We start from the raw sequence: 18838 nt of genomic DNA, 5'->3' as shown, positions 1-18838 counted from the left end.
AAATAGCAATTCCTTCTGGGTTCTTCAGAGAAGGGAGCAGAATGAGAGCTGCCTTCACGTTAGTAGCCAAAGATGTTGACACAGAGAACTGGCGAAGCTTTACAAAGGATTAAGAAAAAAAACAATGAATGGAATGAAAGGGAGAAGAGATCAAAGGTGTTGGATTGAAACATCAGCTCAGTGTGTATCTACACAGGGGAGCATCCGTGCTAAGGCCTCTGCAGGGGTCAGATGCTGTTCTGTGATCAGCTGGATGGGGTTAATGAATGTAGGTATTGCAGCTGGCTGTGGGGATAATGGAAGTGTTTGTGTGCACACACGTGAGAGGGAGATTCAGCACCCCTCATTTCTCCTGCTCGTTTGTGGGAGCTCCTGAGCTGCCCGTCCTGAGGGAAAGCAGCTGGAGGCCACTTGACCTGCACCCCAAACCTATACGGTAGTTACCTGTAATTCAGCCTCCTACCCAGTCCCAAAAACCCTCCTTGCTGACAGATCATTTTTTTCAATGTCTCTCTCCACACAGTCGGATGAATTTTGGCTCTTCCGAATGGCAGGAGCAAAACTGAGCAGGCATCTCTGATTACACAGCCAGCCAAGCGTAGGCCTGCCTGTGCCAGCTCCTGCTTCTCCTTCCTGCCAACCAAGCCCAGTCCTGGCCTCCAGAAATCTCCCAGGCCCATGCTCAGAGCCTGCCAAAGGCTTTGCAGAGAGCTCAGCCAACACCTTGGCCATGATGTAGGCTCCTGATTCTCCGGCCCAGGTATTCCTACAGCAGAGCCTGTCCATCTGCCAGAGCCTGGAGCAGATTTTAGCCTGGCAGACCTCACCTGAGCTCCCACCAAGCTCCTATCACACCACTCAGGTAACACAGTCTCTGCGTAGACCCCAAGATTTGTGAACAATGTCTCACTGTCCTCCCACTCTTCCTCCAGCGGTTTGAGGTGGAGGAGGAAGACGTGGGCAGGATATGGACAGACTGACACTGTGGTTTTCTGATCTCACTGCAAACCAGAGTGCAGCAAAGGTGAACCTCCCTCAGTGACAGGGGGATATTTTATAGGGGTTGCTACAAAAAAACCCTGGCCTCTTGGTAGTGTGAGGGTCATGCAAGGCTGGATGGCACAGGCAAACATGCTCCTCTGTCATACAACTGGTTTTCCTTGCCCCTGCGTGGCAGAAAATATTAAATCCAGTCTAAAAATCAAGCCACAGAAGGGTTAAGACCAAAGAGAAGCTTAATTGAGTAGACCCAATGCATATGGATTTATGAGAGTCTTCCAAATAAGTGAGTGATCAGACGGAATTTAACAGGTAGCAAGTGACAGGATGGGAGGAAATGGCCTTAAAGTTCTGCCAGGGGACGTTTAGATTGGATATTAGGAAAAAATGCTTTGCTGAAAGGGTGATCAGGAGATGGAACAAGCTGCCCAGGGGAGTGGTCAGATTACAATCCCCCACAAGTGTTCAAAAAGTGTGTGAATGTGGCACTTGGGGACATGGTTTAGTGGTGGAATTGGCAGCACTGGGTTAATGGTTAGGCTTGAAGATCACAGAAGTCTTTTACAACCTAAATGATTTTGTGATCTAGTATGATCTAAGATAACAGCAAACATTTCCACTTTCAACCCAGATTTTTGATGAGGACCTGTTTCACTCCTAGTAGGACACAGCATAACCAAGTCATCACATCCCCACCACTGACACAGAATCTCTGGAATTCAGAACTGAACAGGAAGGCAGAGAGGAGCCAGAAGCAGGAAATGTTGTTTTACCTCCAAATCCCTTAGGACTGGATGATCTTCAATGCCAGGGAAAAGCACCCTCATCGTGTAGGTTCGGTAGTCGAGGAAAGGGATCCCTGCTCCGTCCAGGTCACTCGTCAGCTCATGGATATCTGTCTGTAGCTCTGCAAAGGCTGGCACAAAAACAGAACAACTCAGGGAGCAGTGAAAATCCAGATCACTCTCATCAGGATGGGAAAAGCCCCCAGACCCTCATGAAGAAGGAGAGGCAACACATGGAGAGGAAGAAGGTGGACAAGAGCAGTGTCCCTTTCCCCAGGTACATGTGCCAAGGCTTCCTGTGGACTTTGAATTATCAAACCCAGTTAGGACAGGGTGGAGAAAGTCTGGATTCAGGGGAAACAGGGAAAGTCACTTTAGATCCAGGCTTGAGCCACACCCAGAGAGTTTAACCCTGTGGTATTTTGGCTCAAAGCTTTGTGGCTGGATGGCTCCCTTCCACCAACACTGACACAGTGTCATCCTGCCTTCCTCATCCTACCTTCTTTGCACTCCAGGGCCACCCTGGACTCCAGGTTGTCCATCTGCATCTGCAGGCGCTTGAGGGTGAGATCGCTCTCCCTGGACTTGCGCTTGTACGCGATCAGCACGGCCACGATGAAGATGATGAGCAGCCCACCGGCCACCGCAATGCTGACGATGGCTGGCAAGCTGAGAGGGCTGTCTGGGGAGATGTAGACCATCCCTGGAGAGAACTCCATCCCTCCTACACGAGCCTAGAGGGAAAGAAGCAAAGAGCTGCATTGAAACTGTCAAAAAAGCAGGAACGCAGAGGAACTCCATCATTGTCCAACCCATCGTCCTGGCTGAGGGTGAATGGTGACATCTCCTTGTCTCCCAAGGCAAAAGGGGAAGTATTTGGATATGGAACAGCTTAAAAATACCTGAAATGCCAGACAGAATCACCTCTGTTGGCAAAATCACCATGAACCAAACAAGAAAAGGACTTGTGGTGAGACAAGCCACCGGTCACAATTTCTGAATATCAGTTTGGATTTCATTCTGGGTTGTTCATTCCCCATCCTGATGTGTTGTATGGGGCACTGGTGTCAATTAGTCCCAAAATACACACAGGACACAGGGCTCATGGTTATGGTCTGCTGGGTCCTAACCCCACAGTGGAGCAGGGGACACCTGACCCAGTCAGTACAGTGGGACTGCAGAAATCAGAGTCAGTATTTTCTTTTGACTCTCCCATCAGATAAAACTGTTCTTGGAAGCTTCTGGGATAGTAAAACAGCACCACAAACCTCACGAAGCCTGGCCTATGCTCTTTACACCTCCCTTTATAGCCACACATTGTCAGGACAACCGCAGATGCTCACCAGTAGGAGCTGAACACAGCTTTTCATTCTCCATGTACATCCAGAGGTTCCCAGGGCTGCTTCCAGCCTCTGGAAGAAGCTGCTGTGCAAGGACCTTGTTTTTAACAACCAGAAAGAAACCCTGCAAGCATTCCTGCTACAAGCCCAACAAAATGTTCTGCTGAAGCAAGTCCCTTAGAGCCCCTTTTTACAACATGAACAACACTCCCAACAGGAATCCCACAGGATACTGCTGGCTTCAGGCTACTACAAGGCTGTTCAAAGCTATTTGTAGAGTAGGAAAAGCTTGAGTGGTGGGAGAAAAGCTCTGCTGGCTGGACTGAAGTAAAAAAGGCTTCTAGGGCGGAGCTGTGGTTTGGGAATGCTGGTTGTAGATCAGCAGAAAGCCGGGAAGATGCCATGCAAAGAGCTCGAAGGATGGATGAGCCCCATCACTTCACCCCAGCTGAGCTGTGTCACAGAGAGGAGCAGCTGGCCCTGCACAAAGAGCAAACTCTTGCTGAAATGCACTCAAGACCCTAGGGCTCAGTGTTTCCTACTCCCATGGCACCTGGGACCACTGCAGCATGGAATTCAACGTCTTTCTTCCTCCCTTGTGAGGAGTTCTCCCTCATATCTCCTAATGTTTCTCCCCCACGCCCCAGCCTGGTGTTCAGCCTTGTCCTCCATCCTACTGGCTCTCAGTTACTCAGTTTGTCTCCAGCCTGCCTGGGCACATATTAATCCCAGAGCTTCCCATCTCTCAGCTCAGGAACCTACTCTGGTTTCCTCTCCAAGCTGCAGGAGGAAGAAACTGGCCCAGCTAGAGCCAGCAGAAGAGACCGTGGAGCAGAATCATGAATTAATGAATTTTCCCAGGTGCTCTCCACCCCAACCCTTTCTGGGAACATCAGTCTCTGTGACTTTATCACCTCCTAGAAGTTATTCCAGTCCCAGTCTCAGGGACGATGGTTGTTTTGCTCTACCACCAGATGTAGGCTGCTCTTCCATAGGCCCTGGCCAAAGAGAGACAACTACAACCCTTATGTCACAGACAAGACCAAAGTGACTGTCTGAAAACAGCTGATTTCCATCCATAAGGTCCTTTCATGCCATTTTGGAATGGGGTCTAGAAGATAAAATGTCCACGATGAAAAACAAAACTTATCCTAAACTCTTCTAATCAGGTAACAGAGTTTTAAGACGACCAGTTGGTGCCATGACACTGATGGCTTGTAGAGCATTTTCAGTGGCCAAGGAACCTCAGACCCTTAGCTGGGGATGCAGCAGTAATGAGTTTCCCCACCTACTCATAAATCCTAAGGTTTGGTGCTGGAATGTCGCCTGCTCAACTGAGCAGACAAACTGCCAAAATCACATCCTAATCCATGCACTGGAAGTTGTTCCCTTTTGTCCTAGGCCACTGTCCCAAATCCTCCCAGCAAAATTTGCTCACCAATTTACACACTTTCCTTCCTGTCAGTGGATCAGTAAATAGATTAATTCTGTTTCATTTTCTCTTTCTCCAAGCCCTGCAGTCAGACGAGTCCATTCAAGGAATATCAGACTAAAACAACTCTCCCATCCCAAATCCCAGCACGGGTCCATCCTCGAAGCTGGAAGAACAGCCTGTCTCCACGGGTGGGATTTCTCTCACCAAATATTCCACATACACATCCAAGTTAGACACTGCAGTGTGATTCCAGAGTCAACAAAGAGAAAAACCACTTTCAGGATGTGATTTATGTGAGCTGCTTCTGACACCTTTGACATTGGGATGAGACGTTTTATTCAGTAGAAGTTCCCATTTCTCTCCATTAATGATAAGGGAATCTAAGCTCCCAAAAGCAGGTGTTCAAAGTTAGGCCCAGTGTGTTCCTCTTTAAAAGTGGTTTCATCATTGGGAAAGTCTCACAATCCACAAGCGAAGCTGCCATGATCTGAGGAATCTGGCTCTTGAAGAAGAAAGTCTACGAGGCTGCTGTGTTATTGTGAGCTTTTAAAAGAAACACAAGAAAATATGCTCATATAGCCCTACTTTATTTCTTAATCCACTGAGTGGTTGTGGAGGAAACCATTTTTACCTTCCAGAAGACTGGACATGAACCCATGAAACAACAGCAATTTGGCCATGTTTTAAGACTATTAACGATCAGTTTGTCCTGAATTACACTAAATGTTCTAAATGGGCTCTACGTCAGAGCCCAGTTTCCTCAACAAAGTCTTAGTGGCCGCTCCTGTAGGAGTTCAGGAGTTCTGAAGGAGTCTTTCCTGGTGCAAATTTGTCCTGGCCAGATGAAATGGTCCCTCTTAGGATGAGATGAATCACACCCTGAACTTCAGCTGCTGCATTTGACCATATCTCCATTCATTATAGAGAGTTTGGTGTGATTTTCCAGACTGCATCAGATACCAGCAAACCTTCAAATGTATTCCACATCCTCCCTGCAGACCTTCTCTGGCATAGCCACTCATGGATCTTCCCCACATCTCCTTCTTTTCCTTGGAAAAAACTTGCCTCTGAGTTTTAGTCAATCTTCTTCTTAACCACCGCTCAGACCTTTTATTTCTTGGCTATTTTTTTCAAGTACTTAACTCTGTCATTGTGTAAAAGACAGCTGAACCAGATCAAAAGCGTGTTGACATCAATGTGTGTCATTGCCACTGCTCCTTCCCTTAGAAATAATCTCTGTTTTGCACTGGTTGATTCATTCCCATGGCCCCTTCTCAGCTCGTGGCCACCTCACTTTGCAAGAAAGGGTTTCTTCAACAATTTCCTCAAGGTCACACAGTAAATCTTTGGCAGAATCAGGAGGAGGAACTACCTGTCAGTTATCCTGGCCATCAAAGAGGTGTTTGTTTGAAATGTGGGGATACATTTGACCCCAGCTCAAGCAGCAGGAATGCTGTGCCATGCTGGAGGAGGCATTTCCCAGCCCTGCTTCCAGATGCAAAGTCCATCATTGAGCACCTCCATCATCTTCCCAGTTTCCCAGCAGTATCCCTCGTTTCACCAGCATCCTCAAAAAGGGATTTTGTTTTAATCTTTGGCTTCACTCAAACTGTCCCAAGTGGCAGGAGCAGGGGAGTCTTTCCAATTAGTACAGCCTGGCCAGATGTCCGTCATCCTGGATCCCCAGGGGTTGATTATTGCTCACCTGGCTTTGAGTTTTCTCTCCCCAGGATTGTGTTTGTCCGTCTCTGACTAACCATATGTTTAATTATATCCATGAAAATGACAGAGAACATTTATTGCTGTGCTCAAAAGCTTTGGTTTTCACACAGAGAAAATCTCTCACTTCATTATTGCTCCTCTTGGAGTGTCTTAATGTGCTTTGCAATGAATCGAGAGTCACGGTGTATTTGCATGGCTGGAAAGGATTATTACCTCTATTTTCCAGATGAGAAACTTTGGCACAGAGAATTTAAGTGGCCACTACGAGGGATCCCAGCAGCAGCCACAAACAAGGCCCAAAATGGTCATCATAAATTCTGCTTCCTAAAAGTTCCCAGAAAAATCTTTTTAAAGATCAAACTTTCTGAGTATCACTGCACTGATATAAATAAATTAATTAATATGTGACAGATACAGCGTTGGGGAGGGCAACAGAAAAACAAGTTGTTCACAAGGAATGAGAAACACTGATGTCAGTTGTCAGCTTTTGTTGCTCCCACCCACAGTTTGGTACAGCTCCAGGGTGTTTGCTGATATGCTGTTTATCAAGCAGCAGCATCAAGGAATTCAAATTATTGAGAGGAAAGTAAAAAAAGGAGTAAATAAATAAACGGTGAGAGGAGGAGAAGCTCCCTCTGATGTAATCACCAGGTCCATTTTTCAGGAAGCATTTGCAGGAGCACACTAAGTTTTATAGAAGTCAAAACCCCAAAGTCCAGTCACACTATTGTCCACATCCTGCTTTTTTTTTCCCTCTCCTATATAAAGGCAAATTTTAGTCACCATCATGCCAATAAGTGATGGGGACAGCACTGAATTTCACAGCGTTATGTAGGAACATGTTACCTATGTGACCTCACATGAGCATCCAGGGTTCGTACAGCCCATATAAAAACAGAAGAGAGGCAAACTCTTCTGCTGGGGTTTGATCATGAAAGGTTTTTCACTGTCCACAAAGATCTCCAGGTCACTTTTCCGTTGTTCTACTTCTCCAAGCTACCCTTGATGAGGATATTATATCAAAAAGGAGCCCTGATGTTCCTGGAAAGGCAAATGGTGATGCAAACCCCTTGGAGCTCTCTGCCAGCTCTTCAGCACTGTTGTGCCCTCCCAAGCCACCCAGGGAGCAGAAGCTGAGGGTCAGGACCCACTTACCATCACCTTGTGCCTTCCAATGAGGTTTGGGGACTCGCAGAGGAGCTGCACGTCTGACACGGTCACTGCACAGGGCTTCTCACCCACCAGAACGGTGTAGTTCAGCTTGGCATTGCCTCCTGCCACCGGGGGGATCAGATTCCTGCCCTGCACAGAAAGCAATATCACACCCCAAAATAACCAAATAAACATCAGGAAAGAGTTTTCTTTCCCCCTCTGGTTCATTCCATTGATACAAGTGTTGATACTGCATTTGATAGGTGTGGATGGCTGATCCCTGACACTGCTCCAGGCCTGGCTGGATGGGGCTTGGAGCAACCTGGTCTAGTGGAAAGTGTCCCTGCCCATGGCAGGGGGTTGGAATGGGATGGTCTTTAAGGTGCCTTCCAACCTGAAGATGATTCTATTATGCCATTTGTAGTTCACCATTTGCTAACACAGAGAGGAAAAGCCAATTTTGAAAGTCATGCAGAGAACAGCTTGAGTGGCTACAGACGGAAAGCAGTCACAACAGCCTGTCCTGCTCCTCCCTCTCTGGAACTGGAGGAGAAATGTTCCATTTAAGTCCTGTGCAATAAAGCCCTCACTAAATGCAGTCAGGCAAGTAAATCCGACTTCCTTCCAAACGTACAAAAAGCATCTGCAGGCAAAATAATTTATTTGCATATTGACCACATCAAAATACTGATACAGAAATGCTCCATCATAAAATTCCTTCTCTGTATTGCTGTGCAGATTACAGAAATGGCAAAAGACTGGTTTGGGTTTAAACGGGGGTGAGAAGAAGGTCTTGAATGTCCAAGAAAGGAAACAGAGTTGGGTATTTAAGTGTCAGCCCCATTGAAATGGTAGAAAATAGTCTCTGGTGAACAGCAGTGGGTACAAATTCAGGCTGCACACAGGTATCTGCATCAGGAGCATATATTTTTAGTTATGGGTGTGGGCAGTGCTTGGTGTTTGCTGATGGTGACTCTGATATGGTTCCATATGGGGTAAGGAACGGAGGAAGTTTCTGGGGTGCAATCAGGATGATTTATGGGGCTGCTGGCAGGCACAGAGAGGGCATAGGCAGAATTTGTTTGTCTTTCCTCATCCAGTTTTTGGTCCCCATCTCACCTTCAGGATGATGGGACTTCCAGGCTTCAGCTCCAGGATCCCTGAGGGATTGAAAACCTCGAAGATCGGGTTGGGGTAGTAGGTGAAGTTGGTTTTGTTGAGGATCAGCAGGGACTGCACGTTGTCAAGGATGAAGCCAAACTCCTCCGGGCGCTCGGCAAGCTCAGAATGGTGATTGGGGTCCACAGCCAGTGCTGGGGCCTGGCAGGTCATCTCCGTGCTGTTCTGCACCTCACAGTTCTGGGGAAAGAAACCCAACACAAGGGGTTTTATGGAAAGTATGGAACCTGGCAGGTCATCCCTGTGCTGTCCTGCACCTCACAGTTCTGGGGAAAAAAACCCAACAAAAGGAATGTTTATGGAAAATACAGAGCCTGGCAGTTCATCTCCATGCTGTTCTGCACCTCACAGTCCTGGGGCAGCTGTGTTTGCATTTCAACTGGGCATCCTGTGCCTCTTGAGAGCTCAGCCTCTGGGGTTGCCAGTCAGCAGCTTTCCCTGACTTCATTTCCTTCTGGAAATAGAAATTTCTTCCCTTATTTTTCACACAGCACAGATTAGTCAAAACCTCGCTACCACCCTGCAATTAGGTCTCCCACTCTGGGTGTTTCTCCAAAAGTGTTTGTGCAGTGCGTGCTCAGTTGTGCTCAGGATTCCAGTTTGGATATCAGGTTACCTGAAATGAATCTCAGCAAGCTGGAGAAGCAAAGACAAAGGTGAAAGTCTCAGAAGACCCTGAAGTTTGGTTCCAGCCCTGCCAAAAACTTTTTCTTTGTGTCCTTCAGGTACAATATAATACTTCTGGGAACAAACCATGCCCTCTTTTTTAGGCTGCAATAGGAGATTTCAAGCTCCAGACCTGTCAGCCAGTCTCTGTCCCCACTGTGACATGTGTTCCCCCCAGCTCTGCAGTCATACTCACATTGACATGCTCCTTTCCACCGTGCTTTGCCCGGATCTGAGGGTTTTGGATGAGGTCCAGGTGAGTTCCCCACACGGCAATGGGAGTGTTGCCACTGGAGAAAAAAAATGGAATTAAAGAATGAACCCAGTTAATAGATGTCAGAACTCATCACACCAGGAATGGGTGATCTGTGTCCCTAAATGTTGGTTGCACAGTATCTGACCACGTCTCACGGTCCCGTAGTGGGGGAAGGAAGAACAAAACAAATAATTTTTTGTTCTTTCATTCATAAGGGGAGAAATAAGTAAAGACAAATGCTGGCTGAAACTGCCATGTCAGGCAGCCTCTGCATGGTTCTCATTGTCAGGACTCAGCAATCACAAGATTTGGTGATGAGAAGAAGAGCAGAGATTTGATACAGGGTCTTTAAAATGGTCCACAGGCTGTATCTCCCATTTTACTTCAGTCAGTCACAGAATTACAAAATATCCTGAACTGGAACTCACAAGGATCATCCAGTCCAAATCCTAGCCCTGCACAGACATCCCAACAATCCCACCCTGTGCCTGAGAGCATTGTCCAAACACTCCTGGAGCTCTGGCAGATTTGGGGCCGTGACCGTTCCCTGGGGAGCTGTTCCAGTGCCCAACCCAAAAAGCCCTCACAGATACAGTCCAATGGAAGCAGCTCTTGAGGATTCTGGGTTGAGGTCTATAACCCCATATCAAACATGCTGTCAAACCTCACCCTGAATATGACAATGTCACCTCAGTGAACTCTTTGGTGCCACCAGGGAACCCAGCCCTGCAGCAATTAGAAGAAACTGAGCCAAAGTCTTCAGCCTTGGTGTGCATAAGGCCTGGTTTCCATGTGGTGGCCCAGGCAGATCAGGATCCAACACAAACAGAGATTCCCAGTCACTGTGTCCCCTTGCTCAAAGACCAATTTCCTGAGAAGGCCAACTCACGCAAGCCACGGCCCACAGTGGATTTTCTCACTTTTATGGGGAGATGTAGCTGGAGCCCTCCTCACTCCCTGCAATTGCTGTTACCACAAGGAAACAGCTCTCAGAAACACCCTTCTCTCCTTTCCCCTGCCTCTTCCAGCTGCAGCCAGAGATGCTGGTTGTGGGACTTCAGGGAATGTAGGGGAAGGAGGAAGGAAACTGCAAAGAACCATTCCCAGGCTTCTCAGGGTTGGCTCTGAACACCACATTAAGGAGAAGCCTTCAGCACAGGCAGCTTTGGCCATCCCAAATTAAGGCAGCTCTGATCTACCAGGGTGAGCTCTGCTGTTGCAGCACGAGGTGGGGGCAACGTGATCTGGGGCTGAAGGGAGAAGAGTTATCCAAAAAAGCAAAACCTTCACCTGTCAGGGCTCACAGAGCCAGGACAGGATGAGGAAATGTCATCAGGAGACAGCCCCATCTCCGAGGGTTTCCCAGGGTGAGGAGTGCTCCCAGCAGTCTCAGCACCTGCCTCTATAACTCCCCTTGGAAGCTGTCCAGGATGCAATTTATTTCCTGCTGGGAAGGGGAGGCCATGTGGAAATCGATGGGATTGTAAAGAGAAAGCTCAGAATCCCTTTCCTGCCTCCAGGTAAACCTGCACATACAGGAAAGGTGAAGCACGTGCATTATAAGTGAGAATACACCAGGGAATAAACACCCTGTGAGGATGAAGCCAACAGATCTGCCCCATTTCTGACCTTTGTTTTCAATGCTCCTCATTTATCTTCCATTATTAATCAGCTGGAGAGGCAGGAATGAATGCAAACCTACACAGAAGAGCTGTCAGGTTTGGGTGAGCTGTGTTCCAGGCCCTCCAGCTGCACCCACACTGATGAACCAAACAGTTTGGGCTAATCCAGAGAGAATTGGCTCAACCACATCTTTCAGCAGATACTCCTGGGACACTTCTCTGGGATGTTCCTCATGGTCTTTTACTCAAGGACTGGACAGGTCTGTGGTTAGGGAAACATTTGACCTTGAGTTTTGCAGACTATCTCAAGTTTTTTTGCTCTGAAATCATCAACTGTGACAGGAAATTGCTAATGGGAAATTTTATGGGGCAAACCCACATTTGGTGTTTCCATAAGATCTGCTTGGATGAGTTTTCTTGAACGCACAGGGGATCCTGCTGAAGTCACACATCTGCTTACAAGAGAAATTCCCTTCCCTGCCTTACAAAAAAAAAAAAAAAAAAACCCTCTCCCCAAAATTCAGCTTCCCAGTAAGTATTCCTGACATCATCATCTAGGGACAGCTTGTTCACCAAAAACCAGAAGTGTATAAACCAAATTGTTCTTTCTCCACTGTCCTGGACCTTCTGAATTTTGGCTGAGAGCCTTTATATTAATAATAAACCCCATTATTTTTATTGCTATTATTATATAATTCAATAATAATATCATTACTAATATAATCAATTACTAATATAATTAATTGAATCTGCTGATTCAAACTAGAAGGGATTTTGTATCTGTACTGAGTGGAAGGTTTTACGTGTTCCACACAAATACAAGGTGTGAGCACACGTACAGGTATGTGAGTGTGTCTATACATAAACACAAATCCTTTTATTTAATCAACCAGATCTTTGCACACAGTTTTAAACCCACAGGTTAAAAATCCTCTATTTGGGTTGGAATCTGAGCTTGCAGGCTCAGACCACAGGTAATAAACACAGCCACAACACCTGATCAGAGAGACGGAAAGCAAAAAGCCAAAGCAGTTTTTTGTTTGCTGAAGACATAAAATCTCTCCCAAACCCTGTCTGGCCTGAAAATAAAGTAAATAAAACTGTTCCTTGCCTTGAAAATCACCAGCCATTGGCATTTGTGCCTGCAGCTGGATGCTCAGCCAGGTGCAAGCAGAGCCTGGAGACCTGCTGCTGCCCAGCAAAATAACAGAGGAGCTAAGAGCTCTCTGAATTTAACTCTTTATTGCCCCAAAAGACCCTGAGTATCATTTTCTGCCTGCAGACTCAGGTAATTGCTGGATGTAACTCAAATCAAACCCAGATCAAAAGTATTAATGGACCCTCATAAAATCAGAAAATTTTATTTACTTGCCAGCCCAGCATGACTCTTTTTTTTTGTTTGCATTTTGTTTTTTGGCTATGGAAGTAAGTTAGCAGTAATCTTTTCTTTATTGTCTTGAAAAATGGCACTTGGAAAGGTTTTAAGCCAGGCTTGGTATTTGCATTGACTGGTTTTGCAAAGCTGGTTTAGCGGCAATCATCTCTCCCTGGGAACAGCTCAGCCCCACAGTTATAGTGCCTAAAACTGTCCCTGACACCCTGAACCCCCATGGTGATCCTGGATAATCCATCTTCTCTCTCCAAGGTTGTGAACCTTTGGAGTGACTCAGAAGTGCTAAAGAAAGAGGATGAAATTGGGTAGGTTTGGGAAAAATGGGGCATCTGTTGATGCTCCATTTGATGCTTCCTCTTTTCAGACACTGAAGAAAGCAAAGGGGAGAGGTTACACCAAAAAAATGTTCCATCCCTGGAAATGCTCAAATCATCCCTGGAAGTGTTCAAGAGGTGTTTGGATGTGTCAACTGGGGATATGTTTTAGTGGTGAACATGGCAGTGCTGGGTTGAGAATTGGACTCAATGATCTTAGAGGTCTTTTCCAATCCTAATGATTCCATGAATGATGAGACAAATGCAGTCCCAGCCATCCATCCTAGCAGCTACACACCTCCCAGATAAGCTGCTACCCCCTAAACAAGCACCTCACCTTGATTTCCATTATTTTGGGAGCTGGGATGGGAGATGCTACCCAGCCAGCCATGGGACACAGAGTCCCTGCACCTCCAGGCTGGGCAAAACTTTGCCAACAACACCTGAGGCATCTCCTTGGCTGATTCTCCACCTCTGACTGGCAGCTTCAGCAGAGAAACTAAGGAGCAAACAGGCTCTGGAGAACTCCTCACATCCCAGTCAGACCTGAGGCCAGCTAGAGGACGGTTCTGCAGTTTTCCAGAGGATATTTGGGAATTCACCCTCCTAGGCTGTCAATCTTGCACCTTTTAAGCAGGACTGAACTCGCTTTGTAAGGGAGTAAAGTGATTTCTCATTTCACTGATAACCTGGACTCTGACTGAAAATAAAAGCCCCAAATGGAAAATCCCGACACTAAAGCTTCAAGCCCAACGTGCAAAGGCTCAATCTGGCTAAATCAGTAAATTCCCTCATGGTAATTAAAGGCACTAATTGATTTGTGAAAACATCTTTGGGATGGGAGGTGAAATGGGGGGATTTACAAGCCCTGCTCCTAATCCCCAGAGACTCCAATCAGTCCAGTTTGACAGGGAAGCAGAGAGCTGCCGTGGATGAATGAGAGGAGACTAAGATTTCTTATTTTGTATCTTTTCAAGGAAATACCAGTGCATTTAATGACCAATTTCTCCCTTCCTGAGGCAATTTCTCCAGGCTTCTGAGAATTTGGGTATCACTTTGATGCCTTCCACAACCAGGGCAAACGCTGCTCTCAGGCACCTTCATGTGAACCCTGTGAATTCACCAAAGCAGCATCAAGGGGGTGAAGAGAAAAAGGGATCCCTAACGAGGAGAAAGGCTCTTGGATAGGGCAGGGAGCAGGGTTCCCATTGTGTTTCATCTCGGGACAGAGCCCTGGGGCTTTCAGGCACCATGGCCAAACAGGCAGTGCTCAGTCCTGAGGCATCTAGTCCATGAAGGCTGTGGGAAATGTAGGTATTTCAAGTCCATGAAGGCTGTGGGAAAGGTAGGAATTGCAGCTTGCAGACTGTGAGAGACTGAAATGGTTCATGGCTTACACGTTGCTAAAATCATGGAAGGGCTTTTGCCCACTGTAGCAAACTGCAAAGAAGCCGCTGCTCATCTGCGACCACCGAAGCCACCCCTCCCCAAATACACCTACAAACAGAATTTGAAGCGTGGAGGGAAACCTGGGATAAGATAAATGTCATACTATTGTCCAGTCCTCCCAGGTCTAGGGAGAAGAATGTGACACTGGAAGAGACACTGGGATGCTGGTGGCTCAAAGGTTCAGGGGAAGCTGCCGAGGTGCAAAGCACCCACCTAGAGGTGAGCACAGCCCAGCTCAGGCTGCAGCTGGTGTTGGACCAGATAAGGAAAGAGGCAAACCCTGGGAGGAGGGAACTTTGTCTCTTTGTCCTTATCAAGTGAACTCAGCTGTGATAACTCCCCTGCCCAGGCAGTGCCAGGACATCCACACAGAGCCTGAAGGTGCTGATGCTGCTGATGGGCCATGATGGGACATAGTGGAGCCAACTGGGCTGATGCAAGAGGCAGCTGTGTTGCCTTTGAAGGTGTCAAAGCTTCCCAAAGTGTCCTCTGATCCACAACATTCCATCATCCAGGTGTCCCTGACCCACAAGTTTCCATCATCCAGTGGGAAACTCCCCGCCCCAGGGGAGGTACCTGGGTGATCCCACCTGAACCTGAGTGAATATAAACCCAGCAGAGGTTATGTTCTGGGGATTTTCTTCATTGTTTCTTTGGGATGCCCCTTGTCATCTGATGGATCCTGTCTGTGACCATCACTTCAACCAACAGACATTGAAATTGCAACCACCAAGTTTTGTGAGGCCTGTGAGTGGCGCAATCTTTCTACTCTCATCCTTTCCTTCTCTTTCTTATGCATTTTCTTATGGGATATTTTTAGGCTTTTATATTTTCATATTGCTAGTGATAATAACAACCAAAATGGCCACATACCTGTTCTCCTCTGCCACCAAATTGTTCTAAAATTAACCTATATATTATATATACATTTATATATTTACAAACACTGATCGTTCAGTGTCGTTTCACTCTAATGCATCCCTATTTGGCTATGGGAATCTATTGGCTTTGGGATCTATTTGGCTTTGGGAAGTATCTTTGCGCAAATTCTTGGTGGACACAATGCTTGGAAAGCAGTTTTCTACACCAAGGACCAAAGTTATCACAGCAGTGCTCCTTTAAAAAACCATGGGAACACGGAGAGGGCTCCCATGGGAGGCTCACCTGAAGATGCTCCACTCAGGCTCGATCCTCAGGATGGTGGGATCCTCTACATATTCATAGTGCAGCTCCTGGTGGATCTTGGCCTTGTCCACTCTCACAGACACCTTCACCTTCTCAAAGCCTTCATAGGAGGCCGTGGTGTTACAGACAATGTGCTTGGTGGACCTCCTGAGGGGAGGAGAAAGTAAATGTGAACCAGGTGCTACCAGCAGCAAAATGGTGTCAAAAAGAACCCAACTACTTATTCTTATGTCCTGTGATCTAAACCTATGCACTGAAGAGGTGAAACTCAGTGTGAACCATTTATGTTCCTGTAGCAGTGTCTGGGGAAGTGGCATTGCCTTTTCACTGGTTTAAATAAAACCACAAGAGCCCTCATCTCTTGGGTCTCAGAGTAAAATCTTAACCCTAAGGGCAGTCTCCAGAAGTATTTCCCTGTGATTAAATGTTTGATGGATGTTTCCTTCCTGCCGGCAGACATGTGCAGCAGCAGCTCATAAAAGGGGTGTTTGCACCTCAGCTTTGCAGTCTGGGATCATAAAGTTTACTTTGCATTAGGACTGTAAGCCTTGTTTAAGTGCAGTTTCCAGTGTGCCTGGGACCTTTGGAAGTGCTAATACAGTGGGAAGCATTTTATGATTACATTTAAAGAAGATTCTGCATAAACCTTTCCTTTTTGGCAGGACTCAAAACCAGCTCCAGGTCTGCATTCCTTTCAAAATGAGTCAAAAATCAAACATCCAACATCCTCAGTCTCCCCAGTCCTGTGATTTGTGATGCATCCCCATCTCATACCCCTAAAATGGAGGTGTAAGTCACCTTCACTGACTGCACCCTCAGATGCCCTCTAAATTCCCCTGAAAGACAGTGCTTAATCCCTCCTAAAATTCTTCAACTCCGCAGTGAGCATCTCCAAGCAGCTGTAGCTCCCACTTGGCATTTCAACTCACAAGCTGTGACTTCACCCTGATGAATTTTGGATGCTGGATCGCTCCACAGTCATGACAGGCAGCTAAAGAAGATCCCCAGTCAGGAGAGGGAAGGGCATTGCCCCAGGCCAGTGCTCCCAGGTCTCCTGTGAATGAGCCCTTCCTGTGCCAAGGACATATTTGGGAGAAATGTGCCAACTTCATCTTCAGCCCCCATCGCTACTGGCAACAAAATGTGTTGCCTTGGGTAGTTTTGAGCTGCGGGAGCCCCTGGGAATGGGATTCAGGCTCATTCTCACAGGGATCAGGGAACATCCAGCAGGTAACACTGACATTAAGCCTCTCTGAAGCACGATTGAACAGGAGCCAACCCAGAGCTAAAATGTTGCAAATCATCCATTTCTTAGCACTACGGGACTGTTCTGGGATAAAAGGGAGGTGGTTTAGTACTTCGAACTGATGTTGTCAGATTTTCTTTGTCACCTCTACTAAAGCGGGGACATGAAAATGAATCTTTTAAACAACGCACTCCCAGAGCAAGTAGCAGAGCGCAGGACCGTGGAGAATTGTACTGAAATTTGACAAGAGGCCACAGGAAAAAGCACATCAAATACCAGTCAAAACAATGAAATAAATCCTATTTTCTCTCCCCAAAACACACCCAGCAAGGCTGTGCATGGTGCAGAATGCACAAGTCCCGTTGCTGTGTAGACGTGGACGTGGGCAAAGGAGGCACTTGAGGGACAGGGTGTTGGGGCTGCAGGAGAAGTCTCTTGACTTCAATTGGCATTTTATCTTTCACACTCACACATGAGCAGCAGGAAGGGCTCATCTGTACCTGTAGAAGAGGCAGGGTTGTCGCCCAAAGGTCACGATGACGTTGCTGCCCGCGTTGAGGTTGTTGCCTGTGATTGTCACCTGCGTGCCACCCGACACTGGTCCTCGCTTCGGCTTCAGGTCAGAGAGGGTCAGAGTCTGTGGAGGCAAAAGGAGGTGTTGGAAACACAGCAGAGGAGCAGAGGGACCTTCCCTCCCCTGTTAGTGGTGGAGAGAGGTAGACACCCCAAGGATTGATCAGGACTTCTGAAGTTGGCCATGTCTTCCGGCAGATAAAGGATTCTGGGGTGATACTGGTCCTGTCAGACACCCTCTGCTCAAATGCCAAGTTCGGTGGGATGAATTCAGACCCAACCTCAGTCAGTTCTCACCCCTCCAAAATCAGTTCTGCCCTTGTACCCACTCAGAAATACTCTTACAAAGAGTTCCATGCCTGGAGCACCTGAGTCCCATCTCCACTGCTTGTTTGGCACAGCTCAGGGGTCTTTTTGCTGTCGCACAACACCAGCTCTGCAGGATAACTCAGGCTTTGAACTGGTTTGATTGGATCTTAATGGGGAATCTCCAGCTCCAAACTGTGGAACTCACAAATGATGGTTTGGTCTTGAAAAGATCACTCAACTTCATTGAGTCTCAGAATGAGAGAATGATTAGGGTTGGAAGGGACCTTAAAGATCATCCAATCCCACCCCCAGCCATGGGCAGGGACACCTTCCACTCTCCCAGGTTGCTCCAAGCCCCGTCCATCCTGGCCTTGGACGCTTCCAGGGATCCAGGGGCAGCCACAGATTCCCTGGCCCCACAACCCTCAGAGAAAAATTTCTTCCCAATATCCCATCTAACCCTGCCCCCTGGCTGTGGGAAGCCATTCCCCCTTGGATGGAGGAGAGCTCAGCAGAGCATCTGAGTTCATTCTTGCCTCTCCCACACAGGATCCCAGAACCAGTGAGTTTGGAAAAGACCTCCAAGATCATCAAATCCAAGTTGTGACCAATCCCCACCTTGACACCCAGAACAGAGCACATCCAGCTGTTCTTTGAACACATCTAGGGATGGGACTCCATCACCTCCTGGTGAAATTCCAATGTTCAACAACCCTTTCCATGAAGAAATTCCTCCTGATGTCCAACCTGAACCTGCCCTGGTGCAAAATGCCCACACATGACCCTAAATCTTTCTCTTCTTATCAGACTTGGATGTTGAGACAGCCTCGAACTGTCCTGCACTGACTCAACTTGATGGTGGTGCTCCTGTCAAGGTGTCCTCTGAAATCCCACAGCCACAAAAGCAGCACTGCCCAGCTGAACACCTTTTCCCTTTTCCTGCTGATTTTCTGAGCCTCTTTTCCAAGCCTGACACAGGGCTGTGTTAATATATCGAAAAGGTGCACAATTCCTTTAGAGGCCCCAAATCTAAAACCCTTTTTCTTACCCTGCTACCCTCCCTTCTTCCCCAAATCAAGATAAAATACTCGCACTCTGAAGGCACAGATCACCCTGTTACCACAATGCAGAGAGGAGACATCAATATTCAGGGAGAAATTTGGAGTTACAGTTTATTCTTTCATTTGCATTTTAATAGAAAAACTTTCCATTC

At 47.1% G+C, this 18838-nt stretch overlaps 1 protein-coding gene across 3 annotated transcripts in view; it reads right to left on the bottom strand.

Annotated features, from left to right (window-relative positions):
* Positions 1 to 18838, bottom strand: part of PLXNA4 (plexin A4) — a 421812-nt gene that overhangs the window by 43185 nt on the left and 359789 nt on the right. For all 3 annotated transcript variants that reach the window (XM_010410007.4, XM_039570440.1, XM_010410006.4), the window contains exons 15-21: positions 17244 to 17380; positions 15477 to 15644; positions 9475 to 9568; positions 8553 to 8792; positions 7437 to 7583; positions 2284 to 2518; positions 1773 to 1915 (exon numbers count right to left, since the gene is read on the bottom strand). In XM_010410007.4, the coding sequence (XP_010408309.2) occupies positions 1773 to 1915; positions 2284 to 2518; positions 7437 to 7583; positions 8553 to 8792; positions 9475 to 9568; positions 15477 to 15644; positions 17244 to 17380 (1164 nt within the window). The remainder of the gene's footprint in view (positions 1 to 1772; positions 1916 to 2283; positions 2519 to 7436; positions 7584 to 8552; positions 8793 to 9474; positions 9569 to 15476; positions 15645 to 17243; positions 17381 to 18838) is intronic.

This window comes from Corvus cornix, chromosome 1A, assembly GCF_000738735.6.
Source record: "Corvus cornix cornix isolate S_Up_H32 chromosome 1A, ASM73873v5, whole genome shotgun sequence".
In the NCBI taxonomy this organism is placed as follows: domain Eukaryota; kingdom Metazoa; phylum Chordata; class Aves; order Passeriformes; family Corvidae; genus Corvus; species Corvus cornix.
Note: the sequence above shows the minus strand (reverse complement) of the source record. Positions and strands in the feature narration are given on the sequence as shown.